We start from the raw sequence: 18,069 nt of genomic DNA on the forward strand, positions 1-18,069 counted from the left end.
TCTCGAATTGTTTAGGGCTTTTTTGTCCATTCCCCGAAAACCTTAGGTGTTATCACCTTTCCGAAAATGATAGCTGACCTTTTTTCGGTACCCAAAACGACATTATTAACAATCCGAAAACAACAGACATTGAATTTCTCATATCACGAATGTTCGAGGCGACAATTCTCTTCAGAAAATTAGAGGGGATTAAAGGCCTTCCGAACAGATAATTTTCCGAAACGATCCGTTGGGTGCCCCTGATTTCTGCATGCTTTTCTCGTCAGGCTCTCCTGAACTCGCCACTGGTTCTGAGCTCAGATCTAAAAGAGTCATGGCGGCGGCACGTTCTTCTTTAGATTTGCCAGTATGGCGATTAAGCATCAGTAGGGTTTTAGCCACTGATCGTTCAAGACAAATTTCTTGCTTCTCGCTTTGTCTGCCTCCCGTTCACAAGATGCCTTTCGTTTACGATTCAGTCACGACACCTAGGCACGGTATAAAACTATTAATTCAAACGACAAAAAATGTTATGAAAACACATATTGATAAACGCACCCTTTCTTTACTGGCAACGGCAGATATAGGATCAGGATCCTCTTTTGTCTGACCATTTCCACCGACAAAATGTAAACTACAAATGTAACTGTCTTTCGTGCACACGAGCGAGTCACCGCGGTGACATGCTTTTAACCACTTTTTGCCTTCTCTCGTTTTGTCTAACTGCGCCAGGAAAATAGAAGAACTTCGCTGGATCGCCGTTTGGGTTTCTTTTCCACGATTCAGGGTATCGGGAATCGTTTTTACACGTAACAAAAGCACATCTTCTAGTCGTGACCATTCTGTTAGAACACTACTTATCGAACTCGTGTGGTTGACTAGAATGCCCGAACTTTCCCGGTTTGTTTACATCATAAGTCACGTGACACTACACGTGAAATCTAACGTAAGTATATTTTAAAGCAATCGTGTTCTTCCGTATAGATATCCAACTCGAACACCATGTTCAACATCTTTTGTGTAGTTCCAGAAAATATCTATATCTCACCCATGGAAGGGATTTTTTTCTAACCCCTCCTCCCCCGCACACCTCTGGAAATTCCAATTAAGCCTCATTCATTTAATTAAATGTTTTGATCTTACAGACCCCCCCCCCCCCCCAAGGAAATTCCAATCCCTTCTATGGGGGGAGTATAAATATTTTCTGGAACTACACATTGGAGAGGTCTTGTTCACGTTAGATGTCTAGTATAGAAGTGTCTTTCTTAGTGTAGTTTGTGACCCTTCCCTTTAGTCATAGAATTAAGAGTGGAACGTGGTCTTCTACAAAAATCCAGCAAGGGGATACTAGCATCAGCATTCAAGATTTCCTTTCGAAATGGGTCAAGTCGAGCAACACAAGTTCCATCAAACATATTGACAGCTGTATTGGTGCTCACTGTAATCCCACCTGCCCCGACAAAGTGGTTTTTCAGGATATAGGCGAGGTCTGGCGTGAGATTGTGAAGGCGGTGATCATTGCATTATCCCTAGTGATCACCGTAGTTTGTTTTGCATTAAAAGCAGGCTTTGTGTGCTATTACCATTACTTGATGAAAAGACAGACAAGATACTTGAATGACAGTGAAACTTCTCAAGCTAGAAAGGAGGTAGGAAACTGTTGTTCAAAGAGCACCCTCTTCCAAATCTTGCCACACCCATTTTAATGTGTGCCCAACCCCCCTCCTTTTCCACCCCAGCCTCAACTATACCTGACTTAATTTCCACCTTCTTTTAGTTTCTATTCTTACGTCATGTCTATTAGCTCTAATGTGTCCATAATAACAATGAGTGGCCCATCATACAGTACATTTTTTCCCAGCTTTCGTAAAATAACATTTTTCAGGTTTTTTGCTTTAAAGCAATGTCATAAAGAGAGTGAAATGACAAAAAACAATATTTTTTGAATTTATGACAACCAAGGAAGGAAAAAGAAAAAAGTAGCAAGTCGTTTGTTATTAAATATTTGACAGCAACTGTTGTATTCATATGTCCTTGTATCGATAAATCCCTTACATCATCTTGGAGAGTAAGAAGTGAATCGATTATGTGTTTGCTTGTCGAGCAAAGGAAATTAAAACGGTTTTGATTGCGCTATTCGCATGATGCCTGAGAAGCTTCGTATACAGGATATTAGCGTGATTAGCTGATTTTATTTTCCGTGAAACGTCAATTTGGTAAATTATTCTTCGTGATCCGTGACCTGAAGGTTTTGCGTGATCCATGAAGTACTTGAATTACTGACCGATATTCGTGATTTCAACACTCTATTCTTCGTGAGTTTGAGACGCGAGTCCTCCGAATGGTTAGAGTCGTCTATCGAAAGTGATTTAAGAATGCGTTTTCAATAAGGAGCCTTTACTTAGCCTTTCACGATTTTGCTTGCTTTCTTTGTGTACTTTGTCTTAGTCAATCGTTATTAATCGGAGTCGAGAAATTAATTGACACATTTAACTGTCTTATTGAAATGCCGGCCTGAGAAACCTAGCTCAAGACATTTTCACCACGCCAGAAGTGTTACAGTAACCAAAAGTGTTACAGTAACCAATTGAGTGGTTTTTTTTTTTGTCAGCACAAGCCAAGAATTTATACAAAATCAAACAGTTTCAAGCACCTTAAATCAAAATGCCCACGAAACTCCTGCTCGGGTTTTTTTTTTTTTTTTTTTCAGTAAACAGAAACTTCAAAGTAACTGACAGGCAGTTAATTAATGAAATTCTGAAGGCGAGCTGAGTGATGCGGATCTTTCGAAATTACGACAGAGGAAAATTTAGATTGGAAACATAATTACCCCTCCACCCACTCCTCCCCTCGTAGTAGTTATCTCGATCTACATAATAGATTATGAGCTCGAGATTTCTACTGCGCCCTCGTCAACTATCACGCATAGAAATAAATGAAAGGAATAATCTAATTGTTTTGGTGTAAACACACTAGTCGTTCAAAACTGTATCTAAATCCTCTTCACAGACACCTCCAAAACGCAGAGAAGCAGCCACCATTTTGTTAACAAGCGCACACTATTAGGCTACTCACTATCTACAACAGAATAGAAAGTGAGTAGCGTACTCAATCAGATAACGGCAGTCGTGATAGAAGGCTAGTAGATTTTTGAGCAATAGAGAACTTTTCCCGTGTTTTCTCCTAGGGTTGGGAGAGTTCGAGACAGTTATGCAAACCCGTGACGTAGTCGAGGGTTTGCATAACTTTCGAGAATTCTCCCAGTCCCCCGAGGTTTTAGATGAGGCTATGTACACACGGAAAAAAAGTGCTCTATTGCTTTTATAAAATGATTCTCAAAAATACGCGCGAATCTTAAACGTCACGACCGTTTTTACATACTCTCATCTTAACACACCTATCGACCAATGAGAGCTCGCGTAGTAGCTCAGATATTTTACAAATGCTAATTATGCATACTTATAAAGTGTATTGTACGTGTATTTGTGTTCTAGCTTCCACTCTGCAAGTCCGATGAAACTGTTAGCATTGCCTGCCTATCATTGACTTACACAGTAGATGTGACCAAGAAGAAAGTGAAGAAAAGTGACAATGGTGAGAATTATTTATTAAAAGACTTTCTTAGCTCTTGTGGTTTGTTTTCACATTAAAGATAACGGGATATTCCTAGAAAATTGATCTTTTATCCACCTAAAGATTTTTCATTCATGTGCGCGCGAGTATTTGAAAATCTGTTGGAAAAACTTCTCAAGAGTATCATTACATAGTCTGAATGGGGCAACAAACCGCCCAAGCTAAAAAAGGTTCTATAGTTAGATTTTCCTTAGTTGTGCTTTCTTGGTTGGAAATTACTAACTCTTGGTTTCTTTATCAGATCCTGGCTCTGATGAAAACAGCAGCGCGTCCAAAGGAGACAGGGACAGTAAAACGTCATCACTGGTGGTTCCAGATTCAACCACCGATGAAGACTCTGGCAGTGACTTACAAGAAGAGGATCAAGAAAATAAAAAAGATGAAGCGGATGGCGGCTGGAAAATACGTCGTATGTTGTCAAATGGCAAGGATAAAGAAACCGACACAGTGGAAATTCTTCAAGAAATTCAAATAGACCCTGCTACAGAAAGCAAAGACGGTCGCTCCATTAGTGGATCCTTTGCCGGAAGTGATTTGCCGCTCTTACAAGGTAACCATGGTAACGGAGACAGTGGGTCACGAAGCTTCCTGGCACCAGTCTCCAAGGACTCGGTTGATGCTTTCGGTCAGAGGGGCGAGAGTTCCAACAAAAAGCAAATTCTTAAAGGAGTGTCGGCGTATTTCAACACAGGTGAACTGGTGGCGATCATGGGTCCCTCGGGCTGTGGAAAGACAACTCTACTTGATTTGTTTACAGGTAGAAGGCGACATGGTCACTCCAAGGTTTGTAGAACTTACTTCCATGATATAGGGCACAAACCACCATGACTGGGTAGAATTTGATGTGTAACCAACCCCGATATAACTAGCTGTGATTTCAAGGACACTAACTGGACAAAATAACGTATGTAAAAAAAAAATACGAGATGAAGAAACAAAATTTGTATCACCAGCCATTTAAGACACTAAATATGAACAAACGAATGCAAACAAACTTCTCAGTATTATTTGTGTAGAGGGAAAAATACCGCATAATAGGGAGCTTAAGCAATGACGACAACAACACCAAGATCAGCGCCTAGTAAAATGACAAACGTTGCCGAGGAGTTGAACTAGGGTCTACCGAGAGCGGGACTTGAACCCGCGACCTCCAGATTTCAAGTTCAACGCCCTAACCACTCGGCCACGCTGCCTGCAGAGCAGAGAACGGCTAAGAAATGTACCGAGATTGTAAACGCATGTGCCGAGCTGTTGAACCTTTTCCTGGTTTGGTTTATTTTCCCTCTATTTTCGTAACGCTGCCTGTTTCGAAGTATCCATTCTTGTTAATTTTAATACAAATTGTAGCATATGCCTAACAAACTGACGTCTATCATTCATGTATTTCAGGGTCAAGTGTACATCAACGGGGTTGGTCTGGGGCAGGTGCAAGGCTGGTACGCGCGTAAGATTGGTTATGTGTTACAGCTCGCTGTGCCTTACTATGAAGAACTTACTGTTCGACAGAATCTCTTCTTCGCTGCTCACATGAGGCTTCCAAAGGAGACGAGCGCCTCAGAGAAATACGAACGTGTTGAGCAGATTATCGCTCAGGTAAACTTATTTGTTTTGTTTTAAATGTATTCAAGTAACTCTGTGGTTGGAAAGATGTAGCTGGAACGACCCTTTAAAATTAAACTGTCTTGTTTCTTTTCCTTTAATCGTCCAAGAATATTCTGGCCATAAACAAGGCTATCAAACACTCATTCGATTATGGCAGAAGCTAGTGTTTTTGATAGTCCTAAAATTGGGTAAATTTGAACTATTTTTGTCACGTACTTACATTGGAACTTTTAACTGGAATTAAAATTCTTTGGTGGTTTGGGTCCGTTAATTTAGGATGGGTTAGGTAGTCAGGCCTTGTAAAGGACTTATGTCCTTTTGTCTTGCTACCCGCCACTTGGCAAATCAGTAAATCAATCAATCACTCGAACTTCGAATGCCACGAAATGAAATTTCTGCTATTTTGGTGTTTCGCAATTCCAGTCGCACTTGGACGATTGTTGTGCTAAATGGCCAACCAATGAGCAGGCTTACGTTTAGCGAGCACTTGCACTTCCGCATCAGACTCCTCCCCGCCGGATCGCTTCGCTCTTCACTCGCGCGTGGTTTCTCGCGTTGTCTCGCGCGTGTGACTCGAAGGGGAGCCTCCTCGCAGAATACACGTCGCAAATTAAGTGACCTTGACCGTGCTTGTCATAAGACAGACACCAATGGGTATTTTTAAGAACAATTGAGATTTTGAGACAACTTCCTTTGTTCAACCAAATCATCGAGACCTCCTCCAAGCTTTGCTTTGTCTGGTTCAGTGGCGTAACGTAAACAGGAGATTCCTGTTATACTATGGACAGTCAGGGCTAAGGTTTATGACGCGAATTGTACTTTAAAGAACTGAGCTAAGTAAGCAGCGTGGATAGGCAAGGAATTCCTTCTGTCAACCATACCTTGTAAGGAATACCTTGCAGTTAAACTTCGTTATAAGCTTTCTTTAGTGCAAAACCTATCGCATAGCCTGTAGTTAGGACAACTGATACAAAGTTCAATAAACGAGTTACAATCCAGATATTTCCCGTTATCTGCCCTTTACAGCACCAGCTTTAAACAGAAATCGTGCACCAATGACGTTACCTTAATAGACCATTTCGGAATTACCTTTAGCCTCTTTCTCAAAGCGAGTCTTGGTGCCCATCCCATCATATGAAAATGAGATTTCATTCACATGCAAATTAAACTCATTTTCATGTGAATGGTTGTTCACCAGGCCTCGCTTTGACAGAGAGGCTTGAGGTAACTTGGAAATGAGCAATTGGTGATAACGGATCTTGTCTTTCTCGATATCAGACTGGACTTACGCAAATGGCCGACACTGTGGTTGGTGGATCAACGGGCCTGGGTTTGAGTGGAGGACAAGTGAGTTGTTCAGCGCTAGCAGATTGATATCACTCGCTCGAAAGACTGTATGTCATACATGTAAACTACCCTACCAACCCAAAGTTTAACCATTATTTTCCAAATAAAAACTAGAGTCGGAAATTGTTCTGTTAAAGTACCGTTCTTCAGGCTTCAGTGAAGCACAGATATTTGTGAGCAGTATGACACTTGTAGTAGCCATGTCTGTGTGAAACCGTTCAAACTAAAAGTCGATTCAAAAATTAAATACTGCTTTTGCCATGAAGTTCTTCTACTTGTAGATGAGGCTTATTGTCTCCTATTTTCTTACTCAAATGATTTATGTTGCAGAAACGTCGACTGTGTGTTGCTCTTCAACTGATTAACATGCCATCTGTGCTATTTCTCGATGAGCCAACTTCAGGTTTGGGTTTTTGTCTATTTATATTCTCTCATCATCGACAAAACTCAGAATTGTCAATTACAAAGAAACTGTCAGGAGATGCCAAGTCCGAGAGGAAGGGGCACTATACAAAATTTTTGGCGGAGGGTGGTCGGGGCTCCAATGTTATTAGTTTCGTAGAGGAATATGCGCAATTCCTAGCCAGACTATAAAACAGACCAGAAATTAACGTTTAAATCTATCTCCTATTTAAGACCAAAGCGGCTACAAAAACCATGCCTTTACGGCCGCGCATACCTAAAGAACTTATATAAGGGAGTTCCTCCCATCCCCGAGATACCAAGTCATGGTTAGTGCATTTTCCCGAAAATAGTAGTTCACTGAGGTAGAAAAACACGAAAATTTATCTTGACATCAAGAAGGCAATTCGTTAATTTGCTTCTGATTTTGAATTCAGGTCTGGACGCGTCATCTTCGCTTGAGCTGTTAAATCATCTGAATCTTGTAGCTGAGTCAGGCAGACTTGTTATTCTCACTATTCATCAACCAAGACTGGAAATCTTTCATCTTTTTCACAAGATTCTTTTCTTGTGCGATGGACAGGTACTCTAGACGATTACTTTAATTAATAAGAAAACCCTCCCTGAGGCTCTCAGGGCCCTGTTACCTTTGGTTGTCGTGATATATTCGGTAAACTTCGGGATATCTTCGGGAACTGTCAAAGGCCCATTGTCATTGAAACATTTCAGTGTCGTTTGCGAGGTTACGAGTTCGTTAACTCAAATCAAAATATTATAGCAGAATATAGTGTTTGACTCAACATCTCGTCCTTCCTTTGTTGTTATACACGTCGCTTAGTTTTTTGTCTTTGTGTTTTTTTTCCTCGCCCAGTTTTTGCGTATAATGGGACGAGAGCAGTGTATCATCAATTTGTTCATTTGTTTGCTAATTTATTGCTTTGTTTGCTTATTTGTTTCTTTCTTTGCTAATTTATTGCTTTGTTTGCTAATTTATTGCTTTGTTTGCTAATTTATTGCTTTGTTGGCTAATTTATTCCTTCGTTTACTAATTTATTCCCTTTGTTAATTTATTCTTTTGTTTATTTGCAGGTTGCATACTATGGGGAGCCTTCCATGGCACCGGAAATATTCATCAAAGCTTACGCTAGTGCAACTTCTGAAGAATATCAGCTGAGTGAGGAAGCACCGAAAATCGACGCCAAAAATCCCGCAGGTACTAAAATTACCTTTAGGGTTAGCGTTAGAAAAAACGTTACATGTTGAAGAAACAAGCTACTTGTGTTATTGTCAACGATTAATGGCACGCGCTCGTATAAATCTTGAAGATACGCTTAAGCTCGAAAGAGATGCACTTATATTTTTCCTCCAAATATTAGCCTTTTTGGCAACGCGAAGAAATCTAGGACGAGTCTCGTCTCGCAGTACTTTGTGGGACTGCTACTGCCTCTCATCTTTTGTTTTGCCCCCAGTAATGGTCCCACTAGCCACTGCGAGATGAGACTCGCCTCAGATTTTTGTCTCGTTTCCTTAGCAGCGAATTACAGAAGCAGCGGAGATCTTTCTGAATATTCTCTTTCCTAAATTTGAAAATGTAGACACCATCATGGATTTACTGAACTGCAGTCAAGCTCGCCGCGCTATTCTGGATTATTATCAAACAAGTGGTGAACCACAGGCAGTCCAAGAAGCCATCACGACGTCACAGGAACATGCCAGTAAAACGGTTACCATGGAGACAATGAGTAGGATGTAAGTGTAACCCTTTGATCTGCTTCATTTTAAAACCTCTACTTCGTCCTTCTCGGTTAATCTGCACCGGACTAGGGGCGTTGTTTGTATTCTTTATCCATTGTTACGTTTGGCTAGTTATAAAGAACGTTCAGGTAGTACCCCTTTGTAACGGTCTATTTGGTTATCGTGATGTTACAAACTTTCCGGAAATGTCTGACCCGACGTTTCACTGTCACGTGATTTTTCCACCCGATATTTCCAGGCTTTTAGGCCCTGTCCACACTCTGCCAGAGGAATTTGAAAATGGAGGTTTCACTCTGAAAACGCATCAAATGTTTTCCGTCCACACAAGGCCGGAGAAATTTTCGTGGCGGATTAGCTGCGTTGTCAAATTCCTCGGGCGTGTTGTGGACTGGGTCTTAGTCGAAAAGATAGCATCCCTTTCGTGTCGATTTCCACAACAAGTATTTTAATTTATGTTTTCTGTAGAATTTTATACTGTTTAACTTGCTGCTGGTTTTTGTTGATGACAGCGTGGATGGAGCTGGGTCGTTGAACAGAATTTTTGTGCTGGAGAGCAGAGCTTCTGAGAAGCAAACACTTGGACAAATCTTGTATTTCCCGCTGATTTTTTTCGCCTTTGGAATTATTGTTGGTACGTAAATTAAAGAGGAAGTGCGTCATTGTCACCCAGTGTTAAGGAGGCGAGGTCATGTTAGTGTCACGCCATTTTAAAACGACTAGGTCACGCTAATATTGCGCCATGTTTAGGGGACTAGATCACGCTGTGACCAAGCCATGTTAAGCGACTAGGTCACCTTAGTGTCAAGCCAAAACAAAGGATAGGGGTCAGGGCTTAGGTTACGATAGCTTGGATTATTCATGTTTATCTCTGTTAGATAAATGGGTTTAAAACCTTGCAATAGCAATTTTTTTTTAAATATGAGCTAAAAGGTATTGTTTATGCCCGTATTTGCAGGGACTGTCTATTGGCAAGCGGAGGATAGAGACGGCGTTCTGTTGATGTCAGCATATTGTGTTTACTGCTGTGCAAGTCCTTTGTTTCTCAGCTCCGTTTTGATGGCGCACCTCAACAAAGCTTTGGGTGTAAGTACTGACTCGTCCCCAGGCGTCCCTCTTTGGTTTGAGCGCGGTGCCCATGGTATTATGGGCCTATAACAATGAAGTACTGTGCCCCTTTTTTTCCGGCTCTTCGCCCGACGAAACAGAACGGGCGCCTGGGGACACAATTGCAGTTTAATAACTATTGCACTTGAAAATAGGAGTTCCCGTACTGACAGTCACGGCGCGGTGGCCTCATGGTTAATGCGCTAGACTCCAGATCGAGCGGTTCGGGTTCGAGTCCTGGCCGTGGACATTGTGTTGTGTTCTTGGGCAAGACACTTTACTCTCACAGTGCCTCTCTCCACCCAAATGTATAAATGGGTATCGGCGAATTTAATGCTGGGGGAAACCCTTTGATGAACTAGCATCCCATACAGGGAGTAGTAGAAATACTTCTGATAAGTTCCGGCCTGATGGGCCACTTGGCTCGTATGCAGACTTTAACTTACACTCATACCTTTCTTTTGAATCACTTTTTTCTCATTGTCTGTTTGCTTGAGCAAAAATACTTTCTTACACGACAAACACACCACAACAACGCTAACAGCCACAGAGGTAAGTATCTGATGTTCTTCCTTGTCGGATAGACTTTCATTGTTTTGTTCAACCGACTGTAGCGTCTTTTGTTATCAGATATTTCACCTGGAGCGCCAAGATGGCTGTGGTAGATCTTACGAGAATGTCATCCAAACATTTGTTCGAACGACTGCAGTTTGCGTGTTACCAGTGATATTGTGTTCAGCCATGTCATATTTCATGGTAAGTTCGCTTAAAGTGCCTATGAAGTAAAAAATAATTGCTGCTTCTTTGAAAGGCTTATCAAAGTAAAGAATAATGGCGTTTCCCTTTTTAGAATATCTTTTTTCGTTCTAGAGATATTTATGGTTTTGTATTACGCAAATGAGGAAAGTGATGATGTCATAGGTGGTTCCACTTGAACAGTAAAACACTGAATCAAGAATATCTCTAGAAATATTGGAGCAGTGTTCTTCAAACTTGGCACCACAAATGTGCATCACAAAAGAAACAGAATGACACCTTCTGTGTTGTTGCCATGGCAACACTTTTGGCTCCAGTCTCTTTCTGTGAAAAACCAAATATGCCAATTTGCAACCCTTCGAAAAGGGACAGAGGGTTTTGCTGGGAACACACACGATTCCCATATTGTCTTAACTCTCCCCGTTAGATTGTTGGGAGTGGATGATCCTTGTTTAAGATAAAATCTGGTAATGTTCGTTTTAATTAAAACAGGACCAGCGGCATAACTGTTGTCATGGCGACGGCACGACAGGTGTCATTTTGTTTCTTTTGTGATGTACATTTCTGGTGCCAAGTTTAAAGAACACTGCTTTAATATTTCTAGAGATATTCTTGATTGAGTGTTGAACTGCTTTAGTAGAACCACCTATGACGTCATCACTTATAATACAAAAGCGTGAATATCTCTAAAACAAAAAAAGATATTCCAAAACGGAAAACGCCATTTTTCTTTACTTTGAAAAGCCTTTCAAATCAGCAGCAATTATTTTTTACTTCATAGGCACTTGAAGCTACGGGGGTTATATTTTCCCTAGCTAATAAGAAAGATGAATGTGATAGTTGGTGTAGTGTGATCGTCCGGGTGAGGATAGTTCTGAAAAGAACTGTTGTTGGTGAGCGGAAGTCATCTTCAAAGTCACGTGAATAGTGTTAGTCAGTCGATGATGTTATAAGTCTGGTCCATTGAAAGTAATTGGTCAGTTTGGCCATGATGGTATTGGTTGAAAGACTCGTGTAAAGTTCGTCAGCAGTCATTGGTCATTTACTAGGGTAGATGTGCGTTCTAAAATTGTCTGATTTTAACCACTACTTTTTTTTCCCACCACATGTTCGAGTTTCATCCTGTTTATAAATGTTCTCTTAGCTAAAGACAGATAACCAGCGACAAATGACGTTTGTGATATCTATTCCTGGGTTATGTCCTCAAGATGTTGTAAAAAGTTAAGAAAAGACTTGTAAATAAGTCAAATGTGACAAGATTATCTACAAAATGGACATATTTTGAGAATATCCTTTTTTAGCCGTCTTCGAGCTAGAACAAAATAAATGGAACAGAAATTGGATGGAAGCATTTGAAAGTGCTGGTTTTATGTTCTATATTGTAACAAGAGTACATATTTGGAGGCATATTTCTAACTGTTTCAACTATCAACTTCTTTTTCAGGTGATGACGTCATACAACTTGTGGAAATTCTTGCTGGTGACAATCATTTCATTGGTTTTAAACCAAACCTGGATATCAGTCTATATGATGGTGATTTGTGCACATCCGGGGATCGCTCATCGTATTTGTCCAATGGTGTCCGCCATTGGAGGCTTTGCGGGAGGTTTTCTAGTGCCTAGGCCTCAAATGCCAGTGGTGTAAGTCTTCAGTTTTTGGAGTGTTTAGTTCCTAACTTGTAATAAAATAAGTAGTAATTTCTTTGATAATATGAGCCAAAAGAAATCTAAAAGTTAGATTCTATACATCCTAAATAGCAGAACAGACATACCAGAAATATCTTTGCAATGCGAAATACGGAATCCGGGTGGTGTGTGGGTGCTCTAGATGGCTCGAATTCTTCTCAGCACTTTAAAGCCCTGGTCAAACAGACTCGCAAGTAGTCGCAAGTAGCCAGAAGTTGAACTTGCGTAGAGACTTGCGTTGGGTGGCCAAACGGACTCGCAAGTTTCCTCGCAAGTACACGCATGTCGCAAAAAACTCATTTCAAGGGAGACATATCCTGTATTTCATTGGCTAATAATAGGTTAATGGACATCACTCAACTTGCGTTGACTTGGGTTCGGTGGCCAAACGGTGAAAAACTTGCGTCGACTTGCGTGCAAATTTGATCTCGACCAAAGTGAGCGCAAGTCATCGCAAGTCAACGCATGTGAACGCAAGCGCTGGCCAAACGGAGTCGCAAGTAGACGCAAGTTGAGAACTTGCGTCTACTTGCGACTCCGTTTGGCCAGGGCTTAATAGTATTTTGAAAGAAACGTATTACAGCCTAGAACTGAAATTAGTTGGCGTTAAAAAGTGTAAGAAAATGTATCATTAAGGCTCTGGACTGTGCTCTGCTGAGTCTATTAAAATCAGGTTTTCTTCCTGCTTTCAGGTACAATTTATTATTCTACATCAATCCACAGTTCTATGGCTACGCAGCTATCACAAAGATCTTGTTACTGAACGTTCGTCTGAACTGCGAATACGAGTCGACATTGAACTGTATCAGTACAGATGGCAACGCTGTGCTGGCCAGATTTGGACTGGAAACAGTTAACCCTTATGAACACTTGGTGGTAAGTATTCCATGGAGACCAGATGACATGATGGAGACGACAGAAAGCCACAATAATGGGAAATCTTACAAAATTAGTCTGTGCGAGAAGACATTTTTCTTCGCGCGCTAAATTTTTCCACCGAAAAATTTTTCCACCGTTTGAGAGATGTCAGAGGTTATGTTTACTTTGAAGAATTTGTTTCTACTGTAAATGCTCAGCCCCAACAGCACTTGTGCTAAATCACTTATTGAAAGTAACAAAGGTTCGTTTTTTTTCTTAATGTTGTTGTTTCATTCCTTTATTTCAGATTATGTTGGGGATGACAGTGTTATCTTTGTTACTCTCTTGGTTGTTTCTAGAAGCAAAGTACTTCAACTTGAGTTGCTTCACTAAAGCGTAAGTTGCTTTCAGTTTTTACTCAGTTAAGGTTCTTCACGTTAAAGTTATGTTTAAGTATGTCAGAAATCCAGTAACTTCTCAGCTTTAGAATATCGTACCCAGTACTTTACTCGATGCAAAAGTAGTGTATAGAGTCAGGGACATAAACCACTTGAGAAACGGGTAAGGCGTCAAACACGAGCGAGTGTGTTACGTAATAAATCAAACACGAAAGACCGTGTTTCACCGCATTTTCAAACACCGAGAAGAGAGTTGACGAACTTCGAGGTGTTTGGAAATGTGGTGAAACACTGTCTTGAGTGTTTGATATATCTTCTCAATCGAAACTTAAACTATTGAGAAAACGGAGAAATAAAATCGTAGAAGTCTATACTGATTTAGATCAGATATCCAAACACCGGGACAGTCATAATTATCTAAATGAATTGTTAACGAGTTTGAGAAAACACGTTTCCAAACACTGATGGAGAAGACAGTTTAAAATAAGACACGCAGTGGAAAATTCTCCTACTTCGAGGAGTATAGAAATGTGGTCAAGCAGTGTCTCGCGTGCTTGATATATCTTCTCAATCGAAACAGAAGCTAGGGAAAGAAATCTATGCGTTTTGAGATCAGACATCGCATGACATCAAATCAGATTATTTATCACAATAAATCTCGTGGCCTAAATATGTTTTTGAAATCTTCTCAATCATGCTGATATTGCATTCACTCTTACGGGATGAAAAAATCGAAGCTTGAAATTGTTTATTTGAATTTCAGTCCGCCAGCATTGTCCGCTGAGCCTAAAATGGAGAGAGTTGAGGAAGTTTCTGTTAAACCACCTGATGAAATCCCCACCAAAGATGACGAGGAGGAGGAAATAGAGATGGAGACGCCAGAATCCATTCCCGTCAAGCCATTCAGTCGTAACCGAAGTTCTGCAAAATCCAGGCTTGGGCTGATAAGTGGGAACCAAGGATTTCATTCTGTTAAGCTTCCTTCTCAAAGGCGGCGTACCAGCACATCGGAAGACCTTTTTAACACGGAGCAAGTCATAGATGGCGCGAACAGACGTAATCTGCAGGCTATCCCCCGCAAACGGATGGCCAGCGTTTCAGGGAAGGAACTGTGGAAATGCACGCGACAACATGTGGAGGAAAGAAAGATTTACTTTGACAAGCGAATGTCTCAGGTTCAAAACATCGCCAGACGTTACACGATAAAGCATTCGCAATCCATGCGAAGGAGAGCCAAGGGGAAGGCGGCCATTCCTCGCAGAAGCACCATGGCTTCTTCGGCGGCACACGAAGCTATGAAGCAGGAATTAGTTTTGAAGCGTAATGGTTGCGTGCAGGAAGAGTGTAGGAAGGAGCTTTCCCGACAAGAAGTAGAAGAGTTGACAGAAGATGAAGGAAATGAGGAAGGAAGTGAGTTTACAACAGGTGAAGTTGAAGACTCTGTTGATGGGAAATATGCCCATCGAGGAGAAGCCTCTGAATCTGAGAAGGCGCAACAGCTTAAAGATGACGAAAGAACAAGTACGAGTGGCTCTGGTGTCGCATCTGTTAAGGGGATAATATTAGAGAGAAAGCAGGAGGAACATAGTGAATCCAAGGACCAACAGCAAGCGGCAAGTGAAGGCAATGATTCCCAACAAGTTGAAGTGAAAGATAAAGGAAAGCGAGTAAAGAGAGTCTCCCTAATGGATGTCACAGATGTTCTGGATGTGTAACTGGAGCACAAAGTCATTCTTGTTCAGTTCAGTAAAAACCCGATTGTAAGAAAAAATAGGTTTTTGTATTTTGGGGTAGTTATCGGAAATTTAGGCTAAGTAGGTTCTTAATTAGGTTCTTAATTTTTACGAAGGAGATATACTTGTTGATTACTGGAAAAATAAATAAACATAAGTGTGGTTCTTGAACACACAGCATTTATTCACAACTGTACCACGTATTTTCTGGTAATCTAAATTTGCAATCTCAGAGTCACACTCCTAGGTTGAAATATTTATCATAATTTAAAACTGTGACTGGCATATTAGAACCTGCTTGATCTTGCTTGGCTAAACAGGTTCTTATATTTTGGGGTTTTGCAGTCGCAAATGTCTGCCAGCAGGTTCTTAAACCACTAGGTTCTTACATGCGGAGTTTTACTGTATTTTTGAAAGAAATGTTTGTATAGTATGAACTGGTAACTTTGCTACAGTGTCATGGAAAAGTATTCAAATTCATGGCATGATTAGCGCAATTGAGTTTAACGAGAAGAACATTTCTGCCTGGTTATCACTGCACTGGTGACTGATTACATCGTGCATAAAATAAGCACTTTATGCATGAATGTTGTGGCGTATATTTCATAGTATGGACACTCATTACAATAATAATATTGTAGTGTAAAAAGCATACCGAGCTATTTAAGTTTGCTTCGTAAAAATAATGATAGTAATAAAGTTCTTTTTTTTATTGGTAATATATCTCTCTCGAGGTTTTAATGTCTAGTTCTCAGTGCATTCGGGAGGGTTCAGGTTTCCCCATAAATGAAGCTTTTTCCTAACGGGCCAGCAGGCACGTGTTTATGTTCTGGACATCTAGTTGTATTAGCATAACTCACACGATAGCCTTCGTTAAACCCATACTAATAAGGGGACACAGACTAAGACAAAATACAAAACTGAGAGGACTAAGATATCTACATCTACACTAAAATATGAATAATACAAAGTGCAGTCTAAAATGTTTTAAAGATAAAGCTGAACGTTATAGGTAATGTGTCGATAGCTGACCTAATGTAAAAAAATCTATTAATTTTTTAATTTTAATCTATTAATTTTAAGATTTAAGAGTGTCACGTTGAGCAGAGGATACAACCCTTACAGTCGACTTCTGTGAACTTAGATCTTTGCCACGAATGCGCCTTTTAAACTCATTAAGTGTTTTGGGTGATCTGTCATCCGTAGACAGTTAACAAACAAGTTGGTTCATATTGGTTTAGTGACTGACAATAAACCTTCGTCTGTTCATCGTAAAGTAGTGGGTTTTGCGCAACAGTCCGTTATCCCGCAGCGCAGCAGCCAGATCGCCTGTTTAAATAACTCAGTCAAATAACCTTGAAATTTTAAGTAAACCTAAAAATACTAGATTGGTAAGATGGCAAAACAACAAAGAAATAATAATAAACCTTAAAGGAGAAAGGCTGGTTAAGGATGGAGAAGATTGATGTGGATTGCAAACGACGAACTTGAGCAGCTTTTCAAGATGCGCACACTGTGACCTAGTTCCTTTAACAGCAACAAATTGTGCAAATCATTGTCTATCACAGGGGGAAACCAAAACGTTTGTCCGATGAATAACTGGCATTCTTTGATCTTTGCTTCAGTGGAACCTCGATTTAACGAAGTCGCTGGGGACCGGCCAAATTTGTTCGTAAAATCGAGGGTTCGTTATATCGAAAACCTCGATATAACGAATTTGAGGGGAAGTGACCAAAATGTTCGTTATAAGGAGGTCATAGTTAATGATTGATTTGTAACACGGGTGACTTCTGTCACGCAATTCAATGCAATTTTCGTCACCCAGAAGTGCCGCGTTTTGAGATGCATTTCATTAAGCATGGTGGCTTTCAGTATCAATTATTTTCACTTTTGAGGAGACGCGCAGCTTTTGTTTACAAAAGAACGACACTTTCAGAGTAGCGATTTAAAAATGTTGCAACATAGAGGTTATACAGAAAATTGTCTATGTAAACAAGGAAACGGGCTTTAGTGTTGTTATGTTGCACTACCCAACATTTCCGGTTTTCAAAGAAGATAGAGCAGAAGTTAATTGATGTCGAAATGCTGTAGTGCCAATGTCTATGACGTATAATAAGCCGTTGACTGAAAGGTTGCTGTCTCTTTACCATAGGGATTACAAAGATTTGTTGACTGTTGATCTGTCCAGCGTTTATCTTCAGTCGCATGTTGACATTGTAATTCGTTATATCGAGGTAGATTTTGCGTTTGGGCTTCCGGATTATGTTCGTTATATCGAAGAATTCGTTATATCGAGGTTCTATTCCATACATTTTATTGTAACTTTGGCCGGGACATGGAATAGCGTTCGTTATATCGAGGACTTCGTTAAACAGAGGTTCGTTAAATCGAGGTTCCGCTGTATAAGTTATTCAGTGTCAAAGGAGCTTGCTTTGAGTGTTGAAAGGCAAGTTATTACGTTTGGATTTTACCCGAGCCGGTTATTTCACTCAACTTAACAAATCAAATGTGGTTTAGCGGAGTCTGTACTCTTATCGACAACGATACACGTCATCACAGTGGTCAAAATGTTGTGGACTCACGAGACGCACAACAAATTTTGACCACTGTGATGACGTGTATCGTTGTCGATTAAATAATTGGTTCACGCTCGGGAACTTTGGAGAGCACGAAAGAAACAACTCTAGTTTCTTGAGTGCTCTCCAAACTTCCCAAGTGCATCCATAACTCGATATACGCACAGCGAAAAGCACGAACTAATTCTTTTATAGACCACGCTAAACCACATTTCGATTTGTTTTTTACCACAATATCAA

At 40.5% G+C, this 18,069-nt stretch overlaps 1 protein-coding gene across 1 annotated transcript in view; it reads left to right on the top strand.

Moving 5' to 3' along the window:
• LOC145470330 (uncharacterized) overlaps positions 1-15,782 on the top strand; it is a 19,012-nt gene extending 3,230 nt beyond the window's left edge. The window contains exons 2-17 of the mRNA XM_081454171.1: positions 1,274-1,628; positions 3,474-3,573; positions 3,854-4,395; positions 5,002-5,205; positions 6,493-6,561; positions 6,892-6,964; positions 7,401-7,546; positions 8,053-8,176; positions 8,559-8,712; positions 9,228-9,349; positions 9,674-9,801; positions 10,453-10,578; positions 12,023-12,219; positions 12,957-13,140; positions 13,430-13,518; positions 14,284-15,782. Coding sequence (XP_081310297.1) covers positions 1,274-1,628; positions 3,474-3,573; positions 3,854-4,395; positions 5,002-5,205; positions 6,493-6,561; positions 6,892-6,964; positions 7,401-7,546; positions 8,053-8,176; positions 8,559-8,712; positions 9,228-9,349; positions 9,674-9,801; positions 10,453-10,578; positions 12,023-12,219; positions 12,957-13,140; positions 13,430-13,518; positions 14,284-15,235 — 3,565 coding nt within the window. The 3' untranslated portion in view covers positions 15,236-15,782. The remainder of the gene's footprint in view (positions 1-1,273; positions 1,629-3,473; positions 3,574-3,853; positions 4,396-5,001; positions 5,206-6,492; positions 6,562-6,891; positions 6,965-7,400; positions 7,547-8,052; positions 8,177-8,558; positions 8,713-9,227; positions 9,350-9,673; positions 9,802-10,452; positions 10,579-12,022; positions 12,220-12,956; positions 13,141-13,429; positions 13,519-14,283) is intronic.
• The last annotated feature ends 2,287 nt before the right edge of the window (positions 15,783-18,069 follow it).

The sequence above is a fragment of the Orbicella franksi genome, chromosome 15, assembly GCF_964199315.1.
Source record: "Orbicella franksi chromosome 15, jaOrbFran1.1, whole genome shotgun sequence".
NCBI lineage: Eukaryota > Metazoa > Cnidaria > Anthozoa > Scleractinia > Merulinidae > Orbicella > Orbicella franksi.